Source organism: Bubalus kerabau, chromosome 19, assembly GCF_029407905.1.
Source record: "Bubalus kerabau isolate K-KA32 ecotype Philippines breed swamp buffalo chromosome 19, PCC_UOA_SB_1v2, whole genome shotgun sequence".
Classification (NCBI taxonomy): domain Eukaryota; kingdom Metazoa; phylum Chordata; class Mammalia; order Artiodactyla; family Bovidae; genus Bubalus; species Bubalus kerabau.
The window spans coordinates 45798128-45820570 of NC_073642.1; the positions used below are offsets into that span (position 1 = coordinate 45798128).

At 34.5% G+C, this 22443-nt stretch overlaps 1 protein-coding gene across 3 annotated transcripts in view; it reads left to right on the top strand.

The window, feature by feature from the left end:
- LOC129633828 (signal recognition particle subunit SRP54) overlaps nt 1-22443 on the top strand; it is a 67733-nt gene that overhangs the window by 8545 nt on the left and 36745 nt on the right. For all 3 annotated transcript variants that reach the window (XM_055555775.1, XM_055555772.1, XM_055555771.1), the window contains 12 exons: nt 1252-1362; nt 3524-3615; nt 4563-4647; nt 9380-9484; nt 10077-10143; nt 10225-10282; nt 14219-14369; nt 15868-16016; nt 16305-16405; nt 16906-16992; nt 19697-19770; nt 19951-20059. In XM_055555775.1, the coding sequence (XP_055411750.1) occupies nt 1285-1362; nt 3524-3615; nt 4563-4647; nt 9380-9484; nt 10077-10143; nt 10225-10282; nt 14219-14369; nt 15868-16016; nt 16305-16405; nt 16906-16992; nt 19697-19770; nt 19951-20059 (1156 nt within the window). In that variant the 5' untranslated portion in view covers nt 1252-1284. The remainder of the gene's footprint in view (nt 1-1251; nt 1363-3523; nt 3616-4562; nt 4648-9379; nt 9485-10076; nt 10144-10224; nt 10283-14218; nt 14370-15867; nt 16017-16304; nt 16406-16905; nt 16993-19696; nt 19771-19950; nt 20060-22443) is intronic.

Sequence of the window (22443 nt, forward strand, 5' to 3'; positions counted from 1 at the left end):
TTTTATAATTACTGGCAGTTGACCATAACGTGTTTTTTTTGACCATAAGCATTTATTTCTAGCTTTGAACTACTACTTAACTGGTATTAGTCAAGGTTCTCCACAGAACAGAACTGATAGGATGTGTGTATACATGTGCATGCATGTGCACGCACATACACATACATGAAACTCTTTATATATATTATATGGAATTGGCTCATGCAATCATGGAGGCTGATGAGTCCTGACATCCCCAGGGTGAGTTGGCGAGCTGGAGACCCAGGATAGCTAAGCAGATGGCATACTTCCAGTCTGCAGTCTGGCAAGCTTGAGACCCAGAAAAAGCTGATGTTTCAATTTGATTCTGAAGGCAGAAAAAACTAGGCAGTCAGGCAGAGGAATTTTTAGATTTACTTTATTTTGCTGCTCATTGATGTGCCTTGTCTTGCTAGCTAGTAAACAACTTGAGGGCAGGAACTGCAAGTCATGTTTACCTGCTTACCATCCATAACTTTGTGCATCCTGATTTACATGTAATAGGTACATCTCCGTATTTTATGAAATTGTAACATTTTAAGGGCTAGAAGGCACCTTGAAGGTTATCTTGTTTTAGAGTTGGAGAATCAAGAACAACTTATTAATATATACCTCTTTCTTTAGTTGTCAAGAAAATGAACGAGATAATGTAGTATCTATGAAAAGTTAAGTGATTTACTAATTTTAAAGCTTTATTTTTGCTTAGAGCATGAATCAGAATGTGTCCTTTAATTAGAAGATATTTCCTGGGTGGAGATTTCACCTTTTTCTTGTTCTTTCTCACCTTTTTTTTTTTTTCATTTAAGAATGTACATAAAAAAAGAATGTACGTAGCACATTAGTCAGTTATTCATATTGACAACTATGTCCAAAATGAGAACAGATTTAATTTGAAATGTCATTTCTTCAAATTGTATTGTCTGATATATAAAATTTACTGATTCATAAAGAATATTCCAGTTAAGTATTCAGATATAAAGCATTATATAAAATTTACTGATTCATAAAGAATATTCCAGTTAAGTATTCAAATATAAGGCATTGTAACCAAGTGGTACCTTTAGCTTTTGGACCTGACAGTATTGAAGATGCAGGTTGAGGCTGTAGAATTTGAAGTTACTGTATTTTAAACACTCAAGTACTTTAATTTGAACTTACTCTTCTTTAGAAGTTTTCATTTATGGGAACTGATATTGTTTTCAGATGTTTTTATTTAGTTTTTTTCCTTCCTAGATTTTCTTGTGATTACATCTTAAAGCTTTCAAGATGGTATTAGCAGACCTTGGAAGAAAAATAACATCAGCATTGCGCTCATTGAGCAATGCCACCATTATCAATGAAGAGGTATGTAAAAACACACGTGATTGCACATCATCACTAGCATTGCAGATATATAGTTACTTCTAGATAAAACCCATAAATGGGTATAGTATTGTGTTTTATGAGAAATTGACTATGTTAATTTCAACTTTCTATAATGAATTACCAAAAAAACCCCACCTTAACTTATATGTAATAATGACATAACGTTTTATATTTCAAAAATGGCTTAGGTCTGGAAATATGCTTTTGCTTTCTCTTAATACAGGCCTATAACTTTAGTATCCTCCTTCTTCCTTCTTGATTAGACATGCATATATCTGATCTTTTTTGCTTGACTTTTATTTGACATTCTTATATAAAGCTAATATTTCCATTTTGGCTACTTTGATTCATTTTCTCTGAAATCCTCTCTTAGTTTTTTGGAGGTTTTGTAAGCTGACTCCTTAATATGATATCTGAAATACTTTTCCTCCTGGTTTTAAGTATAAGGTATTTCTTGCTCCCATCCTCCTGCCCCCCCCCCCCCCATCGTATATTAAAGGTTTGTCAACTGAAAGAAGATGATTATAGTCCACAAGTATATTTTACATTTTGTGGTTCTAGTGGTAAAGTACTGATTTTGGTTTTAGAAGACCTTGTTTAGTGTCCTGTTAAACAAGTCATAGAAATTTGAGCAAGTCAAATTCAGAATTTCTTAATGTTTAAAATGAGAAAATAGCATTTACCTTTCAGGATGATTTTAAAGATTAAATGAAATAATAGATTAAAAGTATCTTCTAACTTGGAGGTTTAAAGAAACTTCTAATACAAAATTTGATATCAATACTTTAATAAGCTAGTGGAATTAAATAATTTGGGGACCATCTTTGAGCTCAGCTAGTCAAGCCTCTCTTTTAACAGCAGTAGGAAGTCAGTTTTACATATTTATTTATTGGAAGAACCAGTATTAAAATCTTGTTCCTAATTCCACATACACAGCTTTTTATAATAATTAATATTAAGTAATAAATCATAATTTAAAACACTAGTCTTTGGAATTCAGAATAAATAAAATGACAGCTTTTCAAATAGTTTTCCCTGTTTATAACCGTTATGCTGTTTGTATTTATAGTAGAAAAAGAAAAGAAACCAAGGAAATGAAGTTGGTGGGAAGTAAAATAACAGCTGTTGCTTAAATTGGCAGCTTCTCTATTCTTGATACTATGCTACTAGGGAATTAACAAGGAGAAATCCCTCTAATGAAAGATCAGTTCCATTTTTATCAAATCCCTTTAGTGAGAGATAGAGAAATCTGATAAGCTGCTATATGACATATGACAGAAGTTGAAGATGAGAATTCATTCAAGAAGTGTTTGAGGGCCTACATTTTTGCAAACTTTTTTGCTGCCATCAGGGATATAGCAGTGAACAAAATAGACTAAAATCCCTATCCTCGTGAAGTGTATTGCATTCTAATGTGTAAACAGCTATTTCCATGAGCAGCTAAGGCTCATCTTTTTTAAAGACTTTTTTATCGTTTGTGATCTTTTAACTACAGTGCCTTGCAACTCAACAAATATGTGATGATAGTGAGTTATTAATGGAGGATGGTTTTCTTTTCAACTTTGTTCCTCTGCTCTGAGTGAAAATAGTAAAGGCTAGTAGGTCAGACTGGGTCATTTTCTTTTGTCACATTTTCCTCCATGGTAGTCCAGTTGAGAAGATGTTGCTGCGTATTAGCAACAGGAATTCAGTGGCATAGAAAACTTCAGTGGCAACATGTATTGTATAGTAACTTTCTTTGACTTGTATATTGTCTTTACTATTACTACTTTAATATAGGGAAAAAATTGTGGTTAATACCTGGTTGAATAAAATGAAATGGAATGTCTTTTTTTTTTTTAAGTGGTGCTTTGCAAGTTGTGGGATCTTAGTTCCCCTATCTTGGATCTAGCCCATGCTCCCTGCAGTGGAAATTCAGAGTCCTAATCACTGGACCAGCAGGGAATTCCCTGGAATGTCTTATTTTGACAAAATGACTAGATATTTAATAAAATCTCTCTCAAAGGCTAACTGAAAACCTTTTCCCTCTCTAATGGTATACTATGGTTTTTAATTAGTCATGGTTGTATGGTTGATGACTGGTCAATGTTTTTATATGGTTGAAATGAATTTTTTAAAAGTTTTATTTATTTATTTGCAGGTGTTAAATGCTATGCTAAAAGAAGTATGCACAGCATTATTAGAAGCAGATGTTAATATTAAACTAGTGAAGCAACTAAGAGAAAATGTAAAGTAAGTTAATTAAGCTAAAGGTAAAAAACAGGCAAAACTAAATTTAGTTTACTGGGATGAGGAGCTAACTAGAAAAGTCTGCTGCATTACAAAACGTTTCTGCTATATAGCACTGGGAACGAATAGAACTCATATGTTGAAAGACTTTTTTTATAGTGCATTTCCATAATAATGGTTCAAAGAATAAACTACATGTGGCTTTCATTTAATTATGGAGTTCTTTCCGTTCTACTACTCCTTTATCTGAACGGATTCAATCATATACTGTATAGTATTTTGACAGAAAAGCTTGTTAGCAATTCAGAGTCCTTAAAGAAAAGTGGTGCCATTTTAATCCTCTTCAGACTAAAGATGGCATTAATCAGCCTCCTTCACTATTAGAGAATTGTATTCTTTTTTATCCCCTTTTGGTTGCTCTGTCCATATTCGGTAAAGGAGTAGTGTGTGTGGTCTTAGTTATTGTGTTAACTGGGAGAGGCACTGGCTGGGGTGGAGCACGTAGAATAACGGAGGGCACTTCAGTTAGCTGCTTCAGTCCTAGCCCTCCTCATGCTCAGGCCATCCCCTCTCCTTCTTGTATTGTCAGACTGGGTGTTAAATACAGGACTACTAGCATTTAAGCATTTAGGACCGCGAGAAGTAATCCTATTTGCTGCTTGGTATAAACATGTATAAATTTTGTATGCTGCAAGAAAAATAAAATTAATACATTTGGACTTTCAAAAAATAAGCCTTGAAAAACTAACCAAAGTCATATATCTAATATTTCATGGTAAATTCTTTATGGTATGAACTTATGACTCTGTAGTAATTATATGCATGTTAGTTAGAAAAATATTAATATAAATGATTGGATATTCTTACATTCTTTGGGGCAAAAGGTAATTTTTTTAAGTGTCTTAACTGACTTTTTCCCCTTTTTATCCTCAAAAACCATCATTATGAAGGTCTGCTATTGATCTTGAGGAGATGGCATCTGGTCTTAACAAAAGAAAAATGATTCAGCATGCAGTATTTAAAGAACTTGTTAAGGTAAAAGTATATCTAGCTTGTGCTTTGATTTTCTATACACTCACTGCATTAGCACGGCAAACAGGAATGCATTTCAGAATGCTTTTTAATGTTTTTATGGAATATTTATCTGTATTAAAAATATTAATAGAAAGATAATTAACTTTTCTGAATACAAAATTGTAGACTTTTTTTTATTGTAGACTAAAATTCTGAGTACAGATGTGAAGGCTGGTATTTTACTCCTACAAAAAAATGCTAAAGCAAGTTATAGAAAGTACAGCTTCACTATATATTAATTGATGGAAGAGCCTCTCTAAGTTTATTCTCTTTAATATCAAGTTTTGCCTATTGAAGGTCCTACTTTTGTACAGAAAGTCACTCTTGGAAAGAGTTCTTTTCTACACTTTTATTGTGTCTAAAAGATAGAATATCCTACACTTGCCTAGATTTTAAGCAATTTTGAGTCAGTGAAATTTTATTTTACAAGTTATACTCTATTGCCTTGTCCCACCTTAGAACTGATATTGCTGCTGGTGATATGAAAATTATGATGAGAGTCTTAGAGCATTTGAAAATATGTTTGAGTCTAATGGTAGGGGCAGAAAAGAAAGGAACTAAAAAAAGTTTTTTTTAAAGGAGCAACAGGTACCTGTTAGTGGTCTCCAGGTATTTTCCCCCTATATTGTGTGAATAGTTTCATTTACTCCTTTAGTTCAACAGAACTGATTGGTACTTTGAGAAAATCTAGTGTCTCAGGTTGTGACACGTCACTTTAGTCCTGTAGACTCATCAATTGGAAAAGAAATTCAGAACCTGAAAGAGGAAATTTAGCCAGTCTGTCTTTTCGGTTTGCGGTTGAGAAAAGTGAGACAGTTAGTGGTAGACCCAGGCCTGATCTCCATGCTTGTGTGGACTCCTCCTCCCAATATTTCCAGTTTGCTCTTCATCTTACACCTGAGGTCAGCACAGAGTGAGTGAACATTTTTATTTTTAGGGGTTGGCATCTTGAGGCAATTCTGGAACATCAAGTGCTTTGTTAAGATGCCTTTACTGAGTGCCTACTTTATTCCACGCTGTATCCACATACTGCTGATAACAAGAGATGAAGAAGACTGGGCATTACACTCAGAAGTTCATGGTCTAGGGCAGTGGTGTACAAAGCAAGGTCAAAACTGTTTTCATAACACTTTCATAACACTAAGACATCATTTGCCTTTTTTTGCCCTCTTTACTTTGTTGATATTTGCTCTGCAAAAGCAATGGCAGATAAAACCATTGGGTAAAACTCCCTAGCATGAACAAGGCAGTGATACTAAACTATACTGGTAGTCATTGTACCCTTTACTCCCAGACACTTGCAGTGAAATAAAAATAAGTTTTTTTTTTCAAATGTGTCCTTGATGGAAATTATTAGTGGTATTAAATCTTGACCCTTAAATGTATATGTGTTTGTAGGATTTTGTGTGATGAAATGGAAAGTACGCAGAAAGCTGTATTGCTGTGTACCAAATTTGATGGTTGTCTTGAGGAAAGCAACAGACAGTTAATCTGTGCTTATTTGGCCTTGAACCTTTGGCAGACATTTTCTCTGAAGTAAATAAAGTTGGCCTGTCACTTTAAGGCAAACAACTAACAGTATTGTACCCAATGATAAAATTTTAGCTTTCAAGTGAAAACTGGAAGCTTGAATCCCCCCACCCCCCGCCATGAGTTTGACAATGTCCTGATTAACTCGTCTGGTGAGACCAGTATCAGATCAGATCAGATCAGTCGCTCAGTCGTGTCTGACTCTTTGCGACCCCATGAATTGCAGCACGCCAGGCCTCCCTGTCCATCACCAACTCCCGGAGTTCACTCAGACTCACGTCCATCGAGTCAGTGATGCCATCCAGCCATCTCATCCTCTGTCGTCCCCTTCTCCTCCTGCCCCCAATCCCTCCCAGCATCCGAGTCTTTTCCAATGAGTCAACTCTTCGCATGAGGTGGACAAAGTACTGGAGTTTCAGCTTTAGCATCATTCCTTCCAAAGAAATCCCAGGGCTGATCTCCTTCAGAACGGACTGGTTGGATCTCCTTGCAGTCCAAGGGACTCTCAAGAGTGTTCTCCAACACCACAGTTCAAAAGCATCAATTCTTCGGCGCTCAGCCTTCTTCACAGTCCAACTCTCACATCCATACATGACCACAGGAAAAACCATAGCCTTGACTAGACGAATCTTTGTTGGCAAAGTAATGTCTCTGCTTTTGAATATGCAGTCTAGGTTGGTCATAACTTTCCTTCCAAGGAGTAAGCGTCTTTTAATTTCATGGCTGCAATCACCATCTATAGTGATTTTGGAGCCCAGAAAAATAAAGTCTGACACTGTTTCCACTGTTTCCCCATCTATTTCTCATGAAGTGGTGGGACTGGATGCCATGATCTTCGTTTTCTGAATGTTGAGCTTTAAGCCAACGTTTTCTCTCTCCACTTTCACTTTCATCAAGAGGCTTTTGAGTTCCTCTACACTTCCTGCCATAAGGGTGGTGTCATCTGCATATCTGAGGTTATTGATATTTCTCCCGGCAATCTTGATTCCAGCTTGTGCTTCCAGTCCAGCGTTTCTCATGATGTACTCTGCATATAAGTTAAATAAACAGGGTGACAATATACAGCCTTGACGTACTCCTTTTCCTATTTGGAACCAGTCTGTTGTTCCATGTCCAGTTCTAACTGTTGCTTCCTGACCTGCATACAAATTTCTCAAAAGGCAGATCAGGTGGTCTGGTATTGCCATCTCTTTCAGAATTTTCCACAGTTTATTGTGATCCACACAGTCAAAGGCTTTGGCATAGTCAATAAAGCAGAAATAGATGTTTTTCTGGAACTCTCTTGCTTTTTGATGATCCAGCAGATGTTGGCAATTTGATCTCTGGTTCCTTTGCCTTTTCTAAAACCAGCTTGAACATCAGGAAGTTCACGGTTCACGTATTGCTGAAGCCTGGCTTGGAGAATTTTGAGCATTACTAGCGTGTGAGATCAGTATGGATATTAATAAATAAAATTTTCGATGTTGTGTAGTGACATGTGTCAACAATGGGAGATCTGCCTAACTTAGTAAACCAGTATTTTCTAAATGACCAGTGTATAATGTTACAGAAGCATGCACCAGTATAAGATCGATTCAAAGTCCAAGATAGGATAACAGATTTTAATGTGATATAACATGAAAATTCAGTACTGCAGTTCTAGGATGCAGGAGGAAGAGAAGATAAATTTATAATAAAATCATTATTCAATAAAATGTATGTTCCAAATAGTAGGTTCATAGAGAGCTGAGTGATTCTGCCATGGGATATAGAGAATGGAGGTGAATATAGGGCAGCATTAGTGTTCTGAAAGGGTCTAAGAGGAAGGGCAGTGGATTTATGTCTAAGATAGTTGTTTATTTCAGAAGTTTGCTTACGGGTAGCTCTATGCCTGAGAAGAAGATAACAAAATGTATTTTCTTTTCCTCCCTTTTCTACCACATGGCTTTCCTTGAAATCAGATATAATATGGATTATGTAACTTTTCTGGTATCATCTAGCATGGGCTCAGCAAGGTTCTCTTAAGAACAAATAGTTCCAGCTTTGTGAGTCATATGGTTTTTGTTGCAACGACTCAGGTCTGGTGTTATAGCACAAAAGCAGTAAATGAGTGGGCATGTGTGTGTTAAGACTTTATTTACACATAGTTGTAAATATGGTCTATGTCCTCTGGTCTAGGATATTAACTACTATTACTGTTTGATTATATAGAGATAGAGGTTTCAAGTTTCAAATGACGACTTGGAAATGTATTATTTTTTTAAATGAACGTTAAAAATGCCTCCTGCTTGCTAGTTTGGGGACTGTCTGTATACGTACCTTTATTTTCCACTGATTGTCATTATAAAATTGGTGATTATTTTTTACTTTAAATATAATAACTTTATAGAGCAGTACATCCAATGGCATTGGACAGTTTAATGTTTGACTCACTTGGAAAGCCTTTCACATGTAGTTTGTAATTTTGCTCATGTATAAACACTTGTGAAATTCAGCAGGAAGGTAGGTGCCATTGCAGTATTGTAGTCACTAGCCACGTGGTTATTGAGACTTGTAATGTGGCTAGTCCATGCTGAGGTCTGATATTGAGTAGATGGATAAGAGATCCATGCCAGGTTTTAAAACCTAGCATGGCACATTTATTTAGTTAAAAAAAAAAAAAAAAGACCCAGCATGGGAAAAGGAAATATAAAATAGCTCATTAATTTTTAAATATAGATTACATGTTAAAATTATAATATTCTAGATATATTGAGTTAAAGTATTAACATTAACATCACTTGTTTTTACTTTTTGAAATGTCACTACTAGAAATGTAAAAGGTCTTATGTGGCCTGCACATATATTTCTACAGTGCTATTGTAGACTGCTCCCTTGCTCAAACTTGGTTTCACATTCATACCCTTTCAACTTTTTCTAAAAAATGCTTTGAGAGCCTTACCTCTGAATCAGTTTGGGAGTATAGGCTTGCTTATAACTTCACGATGCACTATTTTAAATTCTTAAATTTCACTATGTGTATATATAAGAGAGGGAAATAGAGTTGTGTTAGAATGGGAGGATTATGGTTGCCTCTTACACTGAAATGTCTGTAAATCATTTTTACAATTTGAAAGTTGTGGGAAGAGAGGTTTTGAATGTAACCATGTGCTAACCTGATTTTATCTTTGTTTTTGGTATGTAGCTTGTAGACCCTGGAGTTAAAGCATGGACACCCACTAAAGGAAAACAGAATGTGATCATGTTTGTTGGATTGCAAGGGAGTGGTAAAACAACTACATGTTCAAAGGTAAATTATACTTAAAAAAAAACAAAGTCATGGAGAAGCTGTTTGTGTAAATCAAGTGCTTTTACCAAGAAAACTGTTCCTATTCTTTAAGGAGATGAGGATATGATTTTTGGAGAAGTAGAGGGAGGAAGTTTACCTTATATCCTGTGGCTCAGGATTCCCTTTTCACAATGTCTAACCCAGTATAATATGTATGGATCTTCATTTTACAAATCATTTTGCTAATTTTAAATTCATTATACCACCCTTTCCTTCATAATTGGGTGCCTCAACTTTGTTATCAAATTTTGCTTCAGAAGCCTCAACTATGTATAGTTTAGAAAGAAAAAAAAAACAAACAGGATTATTTCTTAGAGGGTTATGTTATTGTTTGTTTTTAATTAACGTTAATAACATTTTTTACCACGGTCATTTGTTGCTTCGTCATTTCATATCCTTTGAATGTGACTGTTTGGCACTTAGAGTTTAAACTCTACAGGAAATCTTTAGTATTCAGAATGTAATAATATTACTAGTTAGGAGAATATGAGCTGTTTTATTTTACATGTGTAATAATTTGTATTTATTGATTTTTAAAATCTTCCTTTCCCAGTTAGCATATTATTATCAGAGGAAAGGTTGGAAGACCTGTTTGATATGTGCAGACACATTCAGAGCAGGTATTGTGCTGAAATTTGAAAATTATTTCCTGAAATTTTTATTTTCAAATTTAAGGACTCATGAACTTTTTTGTTTCATAGGGGCTTTTGACCAACTAAAACAGAATGCAACCAAAGCAAGAATTCCATTCTATGGAAGGTGGGTTCTGGTTTTTATTCCTTTATTCATATGTCTTACCTTATCTATCTGACTTTTTACTTTATGCTATCTGGCCACATTTTAATATGTACCTATAAGGTTGAATCATTTTTGGAATAAGGTAGGGGTATAATTATTACATTGTTACCTTTTATTAGTGTAACATGATTTTTCTGATCTAGCCTGATCAATCAGAGCAGATACTGTTTAGCTTATAATTCTTCCTATACTTACCCTGCCTTGCATGCTTTCCAGTTTCCTGCTTCTATTCCAGTTGTTTCTTCTAAGACGTGTCTGAACCTTTTCTCAATTCAACATACCCTGGTGAATTCTACATTGTCTGTTTCTTTAGTACACCATTTTTTAAAAGTTTGTGTTTGATCATCCTAAAATGCTTTATAATCTATGTTTATCTCAGAGTCTGATCATTGCTAACCTTCATTTGCTACGTTGCTGTTCAGTTAGGTGATTTGTTTATGTTAAAATGACTGATTAAAAGAATTGAGTCAAGATTAAATTTAGAAAGACTTATTTGAGAGAATAACATTTTTCTTAATGTTACTAATATATTAATATAAGAAGATTATTAAGCTAAAATTTGAAGTAATTAAATGAATGATATCATTTTATAAATCATTATTTGCTACTTTTTGGCCAAAAAAACTAGTGAACTTTGGCTATGGTATGCTCTTTAAATTCTTTTATTAGTTTTTTTTTGGCTGCAACACGCTGATTGCAGGATCTTAGTTCCCCAACCAGAGATTGAACCCAGGCCCTTGGGAGTGAAAGCGCAGAGTCCTAACCACTGAACCACCAGGGAATTCCCTCTTAGTTATTTTTTTATGATAATTTCTAGCAAATAGATTAAAGAATAATGTTAGGAATTTAATTTTTAGGTTAAGAACTTTTTCTAACATAGATTTAAAAATTAAAGGATAATACATGTTTAGAGTTCAAATTTGCACAGTGATAGGTGTGAGCTGATAGGTGGCTCAGATGGTAGAGAATCTACCTGCAGTGCAGGAGACCTGGGTTCGATCCTTGGGTTGGAAAGATACCCTGGAAAAGGAAATAGCAACCCACTCTAGTATTCTTGCCTGGAGAATACCATAGACAGAGAGAGGAGCTTGGTTGGCTATAGTCCATGGGTTGCAAAGAGTCAGACACGACTGAGCAAGTAATGCTTAGGCTACTTACTAGGACTATCAGCCAAAACCAGAGCCTTAATTTTTAACCAGTTTCTCAGTAGTGTTTATTAAATAATCTCTCCTTTGCTTATGTGTATGGAGTAAAATATTAGTGATCATCGTTTCCTCTGGGAGAGATGAAGTGGATCGGGCTGGGGAAGGAAGGATTTGAAATGATCTCTAATGTTAAATTTACATGTTAGCATTTATTGGGGGGACAATAGATATTTTTTTTTCTGTCTTTTTTAAAAAGAAAACACTATTTTAATAAAAAATTTTAAAGAAGTGAAAGTACTAACAGTTTCACTTCCCGATTACCAGCTTTTAGCAAGTCCACTGTACTTTTTTCAGATGTGCTATATATAAACAAATATACAAGAGATAGATAATTTTAAATTGAAATAGAATCTTTTCATGCTTTGAACCTTGATTGCTTTAGTAGTAGTTATATGGGTTGTATAAATTTATCAAAGCTCATTAAAATGAATACTTAAAATAGTGCATTTTATGTAAACATACTACTATAGACTTGATTAAAAATGGGATCTTATGACAAGATAGTGATTATTCTTGGGAGGAAGTAAAATACTAATTATTTTGTTTTCCTTGGTCTGGGTGTGTTTGCTTTGTGAAAAGTCACTGAGTTTAACAATTTGTGCAACTTTTCCATATGTATGTTATATTTCATTAAAATACATATTCTAATAATGGGATCTTAATAATTCTGGACAATATGCTGTTAAAGAGAATTCTTTTTATGACATCACTGTATTCCATTGTATGCATGTATGTAAGTAATCTCCTTATGAACATCTTTGATCCTATTTCTTTATATATTTGTTTTATTTTATTTTATTTTTAAACTTTGCAAAATTGTATTAGTTTTGCCAAATATCGAAATGAATCTGCCGCAGGTATACATGTGTTCCCCATCCTGAACCCTCCTCCCTCCTCCCTCCCCATACCATCCCTCTGGGTCGTCCCAGTGCACCAGCCCCAAGCATTCAGTATCGTGCATCAAACCTGGACTGGCAACTCATTTCATACATGATATTATACATGTTTCAATGCCATTCTCTCTTATTTTAATTGTATCTTTATCATATTTTAAAATAGCTGATAATGCTAATTTCTTCTTTTTCAACATTTCTTGCCTCTTTCATCTGCTTGTTTTCCTGAGTAAATTTTAGTGTTTTTTTTGCTTGGAGGAAAATTGCTTTATAATGTTGTGTTGGTTTCTTTAATCAAGTTCCAGAAAGAAAAATCTCCCTAAGATTATGATTAAAACTGTATTGAAGCCAATTAATTTAAGGGAGAACTGACATCTTTACTTATTTGTATAGTTCCATGTAGAAACTTGCTAGGTCTTTTTTGTTAAAAATTTCATCCTTAAGTATATTAATTTTCCTCTTTTAAGTTTCACATATATTCTTACTAAGTGTATTTCTACTTGATTTTTTTGTTAATTTAGGGGAAAAACTTTTTTTTAACATTATATATCCTTTCATTTGACAGCGTTGATCTGTGTTAAAAGTTGCCACTAATCAAAAGAATGCAAACTAAAATAAAATCTTGTTGATTTTCAAGTTGAGTAGAGTTTCGAGGATTATAAAATATAATAAAATAGCAATGAAATTAAAGTTTTGTGAAGGACATTTTCCTTTTAAAAACCAAAAGCCTCAATGATCAAACCATTTGATCCAAATTCAGCTTGTAGGAGTGTATCATAGTTTAGAAGAAACAACATTATATACTATTTATGTTGGCTATATTTTTAATACCAGGAAGTTAGAAAACCTTAAATGGCCAACAGTAGGGCATTTATTTAATAAATGATAGCATAGCCATCTGATGGAATGCTATATAACTTAGAAGTCACATGTTACAAGAATATTTAATGGTTTTAGAAAGTGCTACAGAAGGATGACTATCATCAAAAAGAACACAAATGACAAATGATCACGAGGATGTGGAGCAAAAGGAATCCTTGTACACTGTTTGTGGGAATGTGAATTGGTACCACAGCTGTGGAAAACAGTATGGCAGTTTCTCGAAAAACTGAAAATAGAACTACCATATAACCCAACAGTTCCACTCCTGGGTATATATTTAGGAAGGAAAAAAGATGCACTAATTTGAAAAGCTACTTTCACTCCAGTCTTCATAGTAGCATTATTTATAATTGCCAAGATATGGAAGCAACTTAAGTGTCCATTAACAGATAAATGGATGAAGAAGATTGAGATACACACATACACACACCCCCCCTACATACAATGCAATACTACTCAGATATAAAAAGGAATGAAAATTTGCCATTTGCAACAATTTCAGCTGAAAAAAAAAATTGTGACTCACTGTATTATATAGCTATAATGTATAGTGTACATCAACTATACTTCATTTAAAAATGCTTTCAAAAGACTGTTAAGTGGAAAAGCATATATGAAACACTATATAATACAAGTTCAGTTATTAAAGAAAATTTTAAAAATTGAGGGATACACAACTCATTCAGAAAAGATATAAAGCAGGATCATACAGGATTTCATAATTGGGAGACTGGATATTGCTTCATGCTGCTCTTTAAGTGGCTTGTCATATTTAATACTTACTGGATTTTATACTTAATTGAAATTGTGATCAATATGACTTTTTCAGAATAAAGATATACTAGCAATTTCCAAATTACTAGTATTTGAACGTTTTGCTGTTGTGGTTGTTAAATCATTTTTTCCATGTTAAATAGCTATACAGAAATGGATCCTGTTATCATTGCCTCTGAAGGAGTGGAAAAATTCAAAAATGAAAACTTTGAAATTATTATTGTTGATACAAGTGGCCGTCATAAACAAGAAGACTCTTTGTTTGAAGAAATGCTTCAAGTTGCTAATGCTATAGTAAGTAGCTTTAATTTAACAACATTATAAGGACTTCAGTTAAAACTTAACTGAGTTTGTGAACCATATAAATTATTTTTTGCCTGTAAGATTCCAAGTAATTTATTTCTATTTTGGGCTCCTTTATCTATATGATAAGGACTTAATCTTCTCTACATTAATATTAAATTTTCATGAGTATTGGAAATTTCATTGCTTAATCATCTTATTAGTATGTATAAAAAAAACTAACAAATAAATTGAGAATAATCTTTAGTAACTATTGAATTTCCTTTCTGTAAATTGTTTAAATTAGAAACATTTGCTTTAGGTGAATTTTGAAAGACATGAAGCATTTAAAAGTATTAATCATCATTTAGTGTCTCTTTAAAATCGTGATGGAAATAACTTGGGGATAAGAAATGGTTTATAGGTAATATGTAGCACATATTATGAGCCCATATTTGCCATTGAGGTGCTGGTAGTAATTCTTTGGTTAATGGTTAGTGCTAATAAGTTGGGTTTTAGCCATGCCATTATTTTGACTTAGTGGAGCAGATCTAAGGGAAATAGCCTCACCTCTGTTTTTATCCATTTTGGTTTCAGCCCACACTCTTCTGCTTTTTCTTCTTCTCATTTACATTTGCTGTTCCATTTGCCTGGAGTGTGATTGCTCGAGATTGTTGCTTAACTTTTTCCTCTTTATTCAGATCTCAGCTCAAATTTTACCTCCATACAGGCCTTCTCTGACCACCCTAAGAAAGAAGCCTTCCACACCTCATAACTGATTTTCTCCATCCCATTTTAATTGTCGTACATTCAAAATGTTTCAGTTCAGTTTAGTTCAGTCGCTCAGTCACGTCCAACTCTTTGCAACCCCATGGACTGCACCACACCAGGCCTCCCTGTCCATCACCAACTCCCAGAGTTTACTCAAACTCATGTCCATTGAGTCGGTGATGTCATCCAACCATCTCCTCCTCTGTCGTCCCCTTCTCCTGCCTTCAGTCTTTCCCAGCATCAGGGTCTTTTCTAATGAGTCAGCTCTTTGTATCAGGTGGCCAAAGTATTGGCGTTTCAGCTTCAGCATCAGTCCTTCCAAGAATATTCAGGATTGATTGCCTTTAGGATGGACTGGTTGGATCTCCTTGCAGTCCAAGGGACTCTGAAGAGTGTTCTCCAACACCACAGTTCAAAAGCATCAATTCTTCTCAACTTTCTTTATAGTCCACCTCTCACATTCATACATGACTACTAGAAAAACCATAGCCTTGACTAGATGAAATGTTTATTTGCCTATTTTTAAATCTGTCTCCAATGACTTCAGTGTAGGCCCCATAAAGACAAGGATTTTCTTATTCATCTCTATCTGAGGACCTAAATGGTGCCTAATACATACTACTTCTACAGTAAATGTTTACTGATTGAATAATTATAGTAAATAGTTTTTATAGCTTCTATTGATGAAATTTACCTACGGTCAGTTAAAATACGTATCTTTTCTATTCAAATTTTCTAGCAACCAGATAACATTGTTTATGTGATGGATGCCTCCATTGGACAGGCTTGTGAAGCCCAGGCTAAGGCTTTTAAAGATAAAGTAGACGTAGCCTCAGTAATAGTGACAAAACTTGATGGCCACGCAAAAGGAGGTGGTGCTCTCAGTGCGTAAGTATCATTAACACTGTTGTCCTGTGCCTTGGACCTACATGCTATGTGTGTGTGTATGTGTATCTTTATGACTTTATTAATCATTAAAAATCTGTTCCAATAGTGGACCTAATATAGTCTATGAAGAAAGTGTAAATAGAATTTTCAAGTCCCTCTGATATATCTATAATTCTGTTTTAGCTAGTGAAAAGAAGCTTGAGCTATGTACCTTTATCTAATAAGCTTTGACATCTAGAAATTTGTTTTCCTTTTTGAGGTTATTTTGTGTTTTCTTTTTCTTTGCAGAGTTGCTGCCACAAAAAGTCCAATTATTTTCATTGGTACAGGGGAACATATAGATGACTTTGAACCTTTCAAAACACAACCTTTCATCAGCAAACTTCTTGGTGTGTACAGTGGTGGGGATATAGACAAATCTCCAAGAAATAGTGTGGCTTTTTAGGACAGATTAGAATTTTAATTCTGCCCTCTCACTGACTAGTTCAGGAAAATAATTTCCCTCTATGATTTATCTTCTTCACCTACAAAATAGGGATGATGGTAACCTGCTTCCCATGTTTAGAGTGGTAATGATGAGCTGTTGGATAGAAGGTTCTTGGGAAAGTTTTAGAGCACAGTACGGAAGTATGTGGTTGTAGTAATAGAAGTGATAATGGGAGCAGAACTTTCATGTTTGAGAGCATAGAATTTGGAATTAAACCCTGGACTGCAATCACTGCTTTGTTACTAAACTCTCTAGCTTCAGTTTCTCACCTGTAAAGTGTTGTAGAAATACCTGAACTGCCTATCTCACAGGTTTTTTACTATATGTGCATGCATTTTGCATAATGTAGCAATATAACAAGTATACTATTAGTCATTAATTTTACTGTTTTGGCTCTTATAGGTATGGGTGACATTGAAGGACTGATAGATAAAGTCAACGAGCTGAAGTTGGATGACAATGAAGCACTTATAGAGAAGTTGAAACATGGTATATGAGTAACAAAAAGCATTTGATCTCAGATGACTTCCCTTGTTTTCTTTTGATAGAGCTACTATAATTTTTTTGAAGTGATAAGTCCATTAAAGTCAGTTCTTCCAGTGTTTATTTTTTAGATGATTTATATGCAGATCATTTTAAATCTCAGTCATCTAAGCAGCTGTAGAATTGAGTGTTTTATTTTCTTATAATCAAATTGCCTTAAGATTAGTATTGAAGCTTTCATTGGGTTCCTTGGAGTAAAACAGGTTAAAAGTAAGCTAAAATATTCTCTTCCGATTTGTTTACTTATAAGTTTTATATTTATATAATAAAACATTAAAAATATTTAAAGAGATTAAATACACATTTTCTTCACATTGAAGACAACTCCTATGAAAGTATGTTTAAGAGCTTAGGTTTTTTAACCCAACATAGAACTTTTAAAAATAACCTCAATTTCCTTCTGTGTAAAAAGTAGATAATACTAAGTATCTTCTTCATAGAGTTGTGAAAATGAGCTGATATATATATATATATATATATAAAATGTCTAGCACATCAGGAACATTTAACATATATTATTATTGATCATTTCTCTTTTTCTCAAAATGACATGACTCTTATTAATTTCCATGACCACATACTATCCTGCCTCTGCTCCTTCTCACTCATCTTGTCAGGTACCTATGTCTTTCCATCCTAGATGGTGGTGTTTTCTAATGATCATTTCTAGGTCATCATCTTTCCCTGAGCTTCAGACTCAGATCTGTATGTTTGCCAGACTGTGCTTTGATGTTCCATAGACACTGATTTCAATTTGTCCTTATCTTCCCATTTCAACCTCCCACCCCAGTGTTGCCATCTGTGAAAGTTAACATCATTTGTCTTGTTTCCAAAGTCAGAAACTTGGGTGTTGTCATCCACTCATGTCTTCCTCACTCTGCCCAGTCCTTTTCCCATTAATTATTAGTTCTAGTATTTCTACTCCTAATTATCTCCATTCCGTCCCCTACTTCCCAGCAGCTATTTAAATTAATCTCTTCTCTAGATTGTTTATTCTAAGGCTTTTGAACAGGTTTTACAGTTTTTTGGATTATTTCCCTTGGTCCTGTTTTTTTAAACTCCGGCCAAAATGATCTTTCAGAAATGCAGATTTGATCCTATTACTACTACTTTTCTTAAAATCTTTCAGTGTCTTCCCGTTGCCCTTGTAGTGTTTTTGAATGACTCCACCATCTAAACCCCATCTTCTGAGTCATGTTTTGACACTGTTGTTCTTAGCATTCCATGTGCCAGTCATGCTAAATTTCTGTCAGTTTCTCAAATGTACGCTACAGTCTTTTTTACCTTGCTGGCCCTCTGCCTGTCAGATAGTTATCCTCTCTTCTTCCTATTTCTGTCCTCCTTTACCCCCAGCCAAACTGGCTCACTCATACTTCCAAGTCTCTACTTAAGTATGCTTCAGGAACATTCTACCTTATCCCTAGGCTTGGAACCCCTGCCATGTGTTTCCACTGGACCCTGTAATTATTATATTATTCATCACAATTATTTTGAGGTCTGTCTTCGCTGCTTGAAGTTGAAGATTGGTTTCTAATATATTCCCAGACAGCCTGCTTTCTAACACCTAGGTCTCTCTTTAGGTCTGTGCCCTTGGTTCAGGGGCCTCCTTACTTCCAAATGTAGTGAACTTTCTCTTTTCTCTTGGCTCCCAAAATTTAACAGTGTTATCCACCTTTTACATTTTCAAACTCTACGCTTGGGTTCCATAACAGTGGACAGTGGACTTCCTATATCATCTTAACTTCCATTGTCATTTCTGCATAATGGCCAAATATCTATTTCAGCCTTAACCTGCTCTACCACTGTTTAATTCTATATTTCTAGCTGCCTAGAACATTTCTTTTGATGTATTTTACTGCTCCTTCAAATTCAGAATGCCTAAAACCAAGTATGTTCTTTTTTATATCATAGCACAAAAATTGAAAATAGTCTTTCTCTAACTGAAGTTAATTTGCATAATAATGAAATGCTCAGATTCTAAGGATATCATTCCATTAATTTTGACTAATGTTCGTTGGGAAACAGAACATTTCCATTACTCTAGGAAGTTTGCTTATTCCCCTTCCCAGTAAAGCTTCATATAGGAATCCTAGAGTGTATATATATATATGTTTTTTCCCCACCTGGTTTCCCTGACTCAGCATAATAGTTTTGATATTTATCCAAGTGGTTTTACTTATCTGTACCCTGTTCTCTTATAGCTGAGTAGTATTTCATCCAGAGTCGACCTATTTTCCAGTTTATTGACAGTTTAGCTGTTTAAGAAGCTCCAAATAATCTAAAACAGTTTTGCCATTTTTACATTCTCATCAGCAATATATGAGAGTTCTGCTTGTTCTATATCCTCTAACTTTTGGTGGTGTCAGATATTTTCATTTCAGTTATCCTAGTATGTATAGATTGTTTCCTTTGTTTTCACATTTCCTGTGTATATTTATCCATTTTCTCTGATAAAATATGAGCTTCTATAGGATAGGATGTCTCCATGGCATTCATCCTGTAATCTTATGTAACTTCTCAGTGAATATTTATTGATTGGCTATTTTATAAGTGTGCTTCAAGATGAGCCCATGATTAAGGAAAATATTAGTTTTATTGAATGGAAATGTTCACTCTCTAATATATTTGCATCATTTATATTGTATTTCAGGTCAGTTTACGTTGCGAGACATGTATGAGCAATTTCAAAATATCATGAAAATGGGCCCCTTCAGTCAGATCTTGGTTAGTTTTTTTCTAACCTCTATTAACTTTGTTACAATTTCTAAGAGTGGATACACTTGCTTTAATTATTTTAATATTTGGGTAAAAATAGTTACTTTTAAAATTTAATATTAAAGCCATTAGTTAAATGTGAACAATCTCAAGCTATTACTGATTTTTATGTTTAAATATATGTTTTAGGGGATGATCCCTGGTTTTGGAACAGATTTCATGAGCAAAGGAAATGAACAAGAGTCTATGGCAAGGCTAAAGAAATTAATGACAATAATGGATAGTATGAATGATCAAGGTAAGATTTCTTGACTTGGAGGACCGTGTTCTCAATACCAGCAAGTTGAGACTTTCACTGTGTTCTTGTGGACAAGATGGGAAAAATTTTAGAATGAGCGATTATTATTTGGGAGATTTATAGCTGCTTGAAAGCTCTTGCTCAAAAGTTATGATTATTGGGTTGACTTCATCTTTGAGAGAAATGTCTAGTACAGTGCTTCTCCAAATGAGTTCTGTGATGAGAACACCAGTTCTTTAGGGTGTTGATAGAAATAACTTGAAAGGGGAGTCCTGTAGTCAGATAATCTGGGTTTTTAAAAAAAACTGGTACATTTATTTATTGCATGTCTTCTCAGACCTCTAATATGCTCACAGGAATTGGGAATCTGTAAGAGAGGGACAGTTTAAGCAATATTTACCAACTTACTTTGCTCTGAAACTCTAAGGTTTCAGTCTTCTCAAATATACTGCTCTCTGTAGTCCTAGATTATCCCTCCCTCCTATACTTCTGGGTCCTCAGCCCACGAGTATTTCTAGACTCATGATGCCTTTATCTTTTTCCCAGTTTTTAGCACCTTTTCTGATTCAGTGCAGCAAGCATGCCAGGTCTTCTACTCTATCATCTGACCTCTGTTTACAAAGAAATACACGTGTTTGGCAGTGAATTTTTTCAATCTTTGGCTAACTTACTGATGAGGTTGTGACAGCCACAAGCCATTCTTCAAACTTTTTCAAGGACTTTTCTCCTTCAGTAAAATCCTCTCCTGTGTCTCCAGTTTCTCCTTACCTACTTATTTTTTTCATCCCTAAGCATATAAACATTAACTTCACAATTTCACATTTTCTGGGCTTTACTTCTCACTCATACTTTTACTCTGTCTCTTTTCGGTCAAGTTTCTTTAAAAAAATGGTTTGTGTCCTCAAACTACTGAAATCTGACTTCTGTACCCACCATTGCTCTGAAATAGATTATACAAAGATTTCCAACAACCTTCTACTGGGTCTACTCCAGTGGAGACTTTTCAATCTTTTTCTTGACCTTTGCAACATTGGATGTTCACTGATGTTTTCTTCTTATTTTCTGTTACTTTTTTATTTCCACTTTTACCCTTACTTTTCTTGTTAACTGCAGTCTCTCACTGGTCTCATCCTCAATCAGCCTAAAGGAATATATGCTACAAGGTTCTGTTCTCAGCCAGTATTTATTATTATTGTGTTCCTTTTGTTGAATAATATCACTTCTATATATACTACCTGATTATTTTCTATAGTATCTACCTCTTTCTAGATCTCTTGACCTTCATAGTAACCCAGATAAGGTTATGTCTTTCTCATCTCTTTATCTTCAACACTGCAAAAATTTTTGTGTGTAGAATTAATAACTGCAGCCATATCTAGAGTATTTACTTTATCCCAGGCACTGTCATGAGCACTTTACATACATTAACCAACAACAACTCTTAGGGGACAATTGTGGGTCAAAATCCAATCTAGCTTTTACAGATTAGGATTAAGGGAAGTTGAGTAATCTGCCCAAGTCACTAGCTAGGGGATGGAGAGGCTGGGCTTCTGGCTTGAGTCTGTACTCTGGATTACTTCCTGTCTAGACGCTCACTAAATGGTGGACAGGTATCTCTATTACATGTTTGAGAGTTTTCTGAGGAATATAAGCTCCAAAAGGTGGTTCTTCTCCTTTGGTGAGTGATACTTCCATCCATCTACTCAGTCATCCAAGCTAGAAACTGGTGTCAACTTAGATTTACATCCTTGCTGATTTTCTGTCTAGTGGTTTTATTGATTATGGATATAGAGGTGTTGAGATGCCTGACTTTTCTCCTTTCAGTTGTGTTAGTTTTGCTTCATGTATTTTGAAGTTCTTTTGTTGGGTGCATACACATTTAGGATTGTTTTGTCTTCTTAGTGAATTGACTTGACTGTTTTATCATTATGTAATGCCCTCCTTTGCCCTGGTCCACTTTATCTGCTATTAATGCAACCACTCCAGCTTTCTTTAATTAGTTGTTTGCATTGTATATCTTTTTCTATCCCTTTACCTTTAACCTACCTGTTTTATGTTGGAAATGAATTTTGTATCAACAACATGGTAAATTTTTTTTTTAATAATTCTGATAACCTCTTTTAACTGATATTTATATATTAGAATTTAGTTCTGCCATTTTACGTTTGGTTCTGTTTGTTCACTCTGATTTTTGTTCTTCTGTTTTCTCTTTTCTACTTTACTATGGATTGTTTGAACATTATTTATTATTCTGTTTTATTGTATCTGTATATTTTTTGGTATATTTTACTTTTCTTAGTGGTTGCTCTAGGTATTACAGTATATATGCATATTTAACTTATCCCAGTCTATTCATATCAGTATTTTTCGCTTCAGGTAGAATA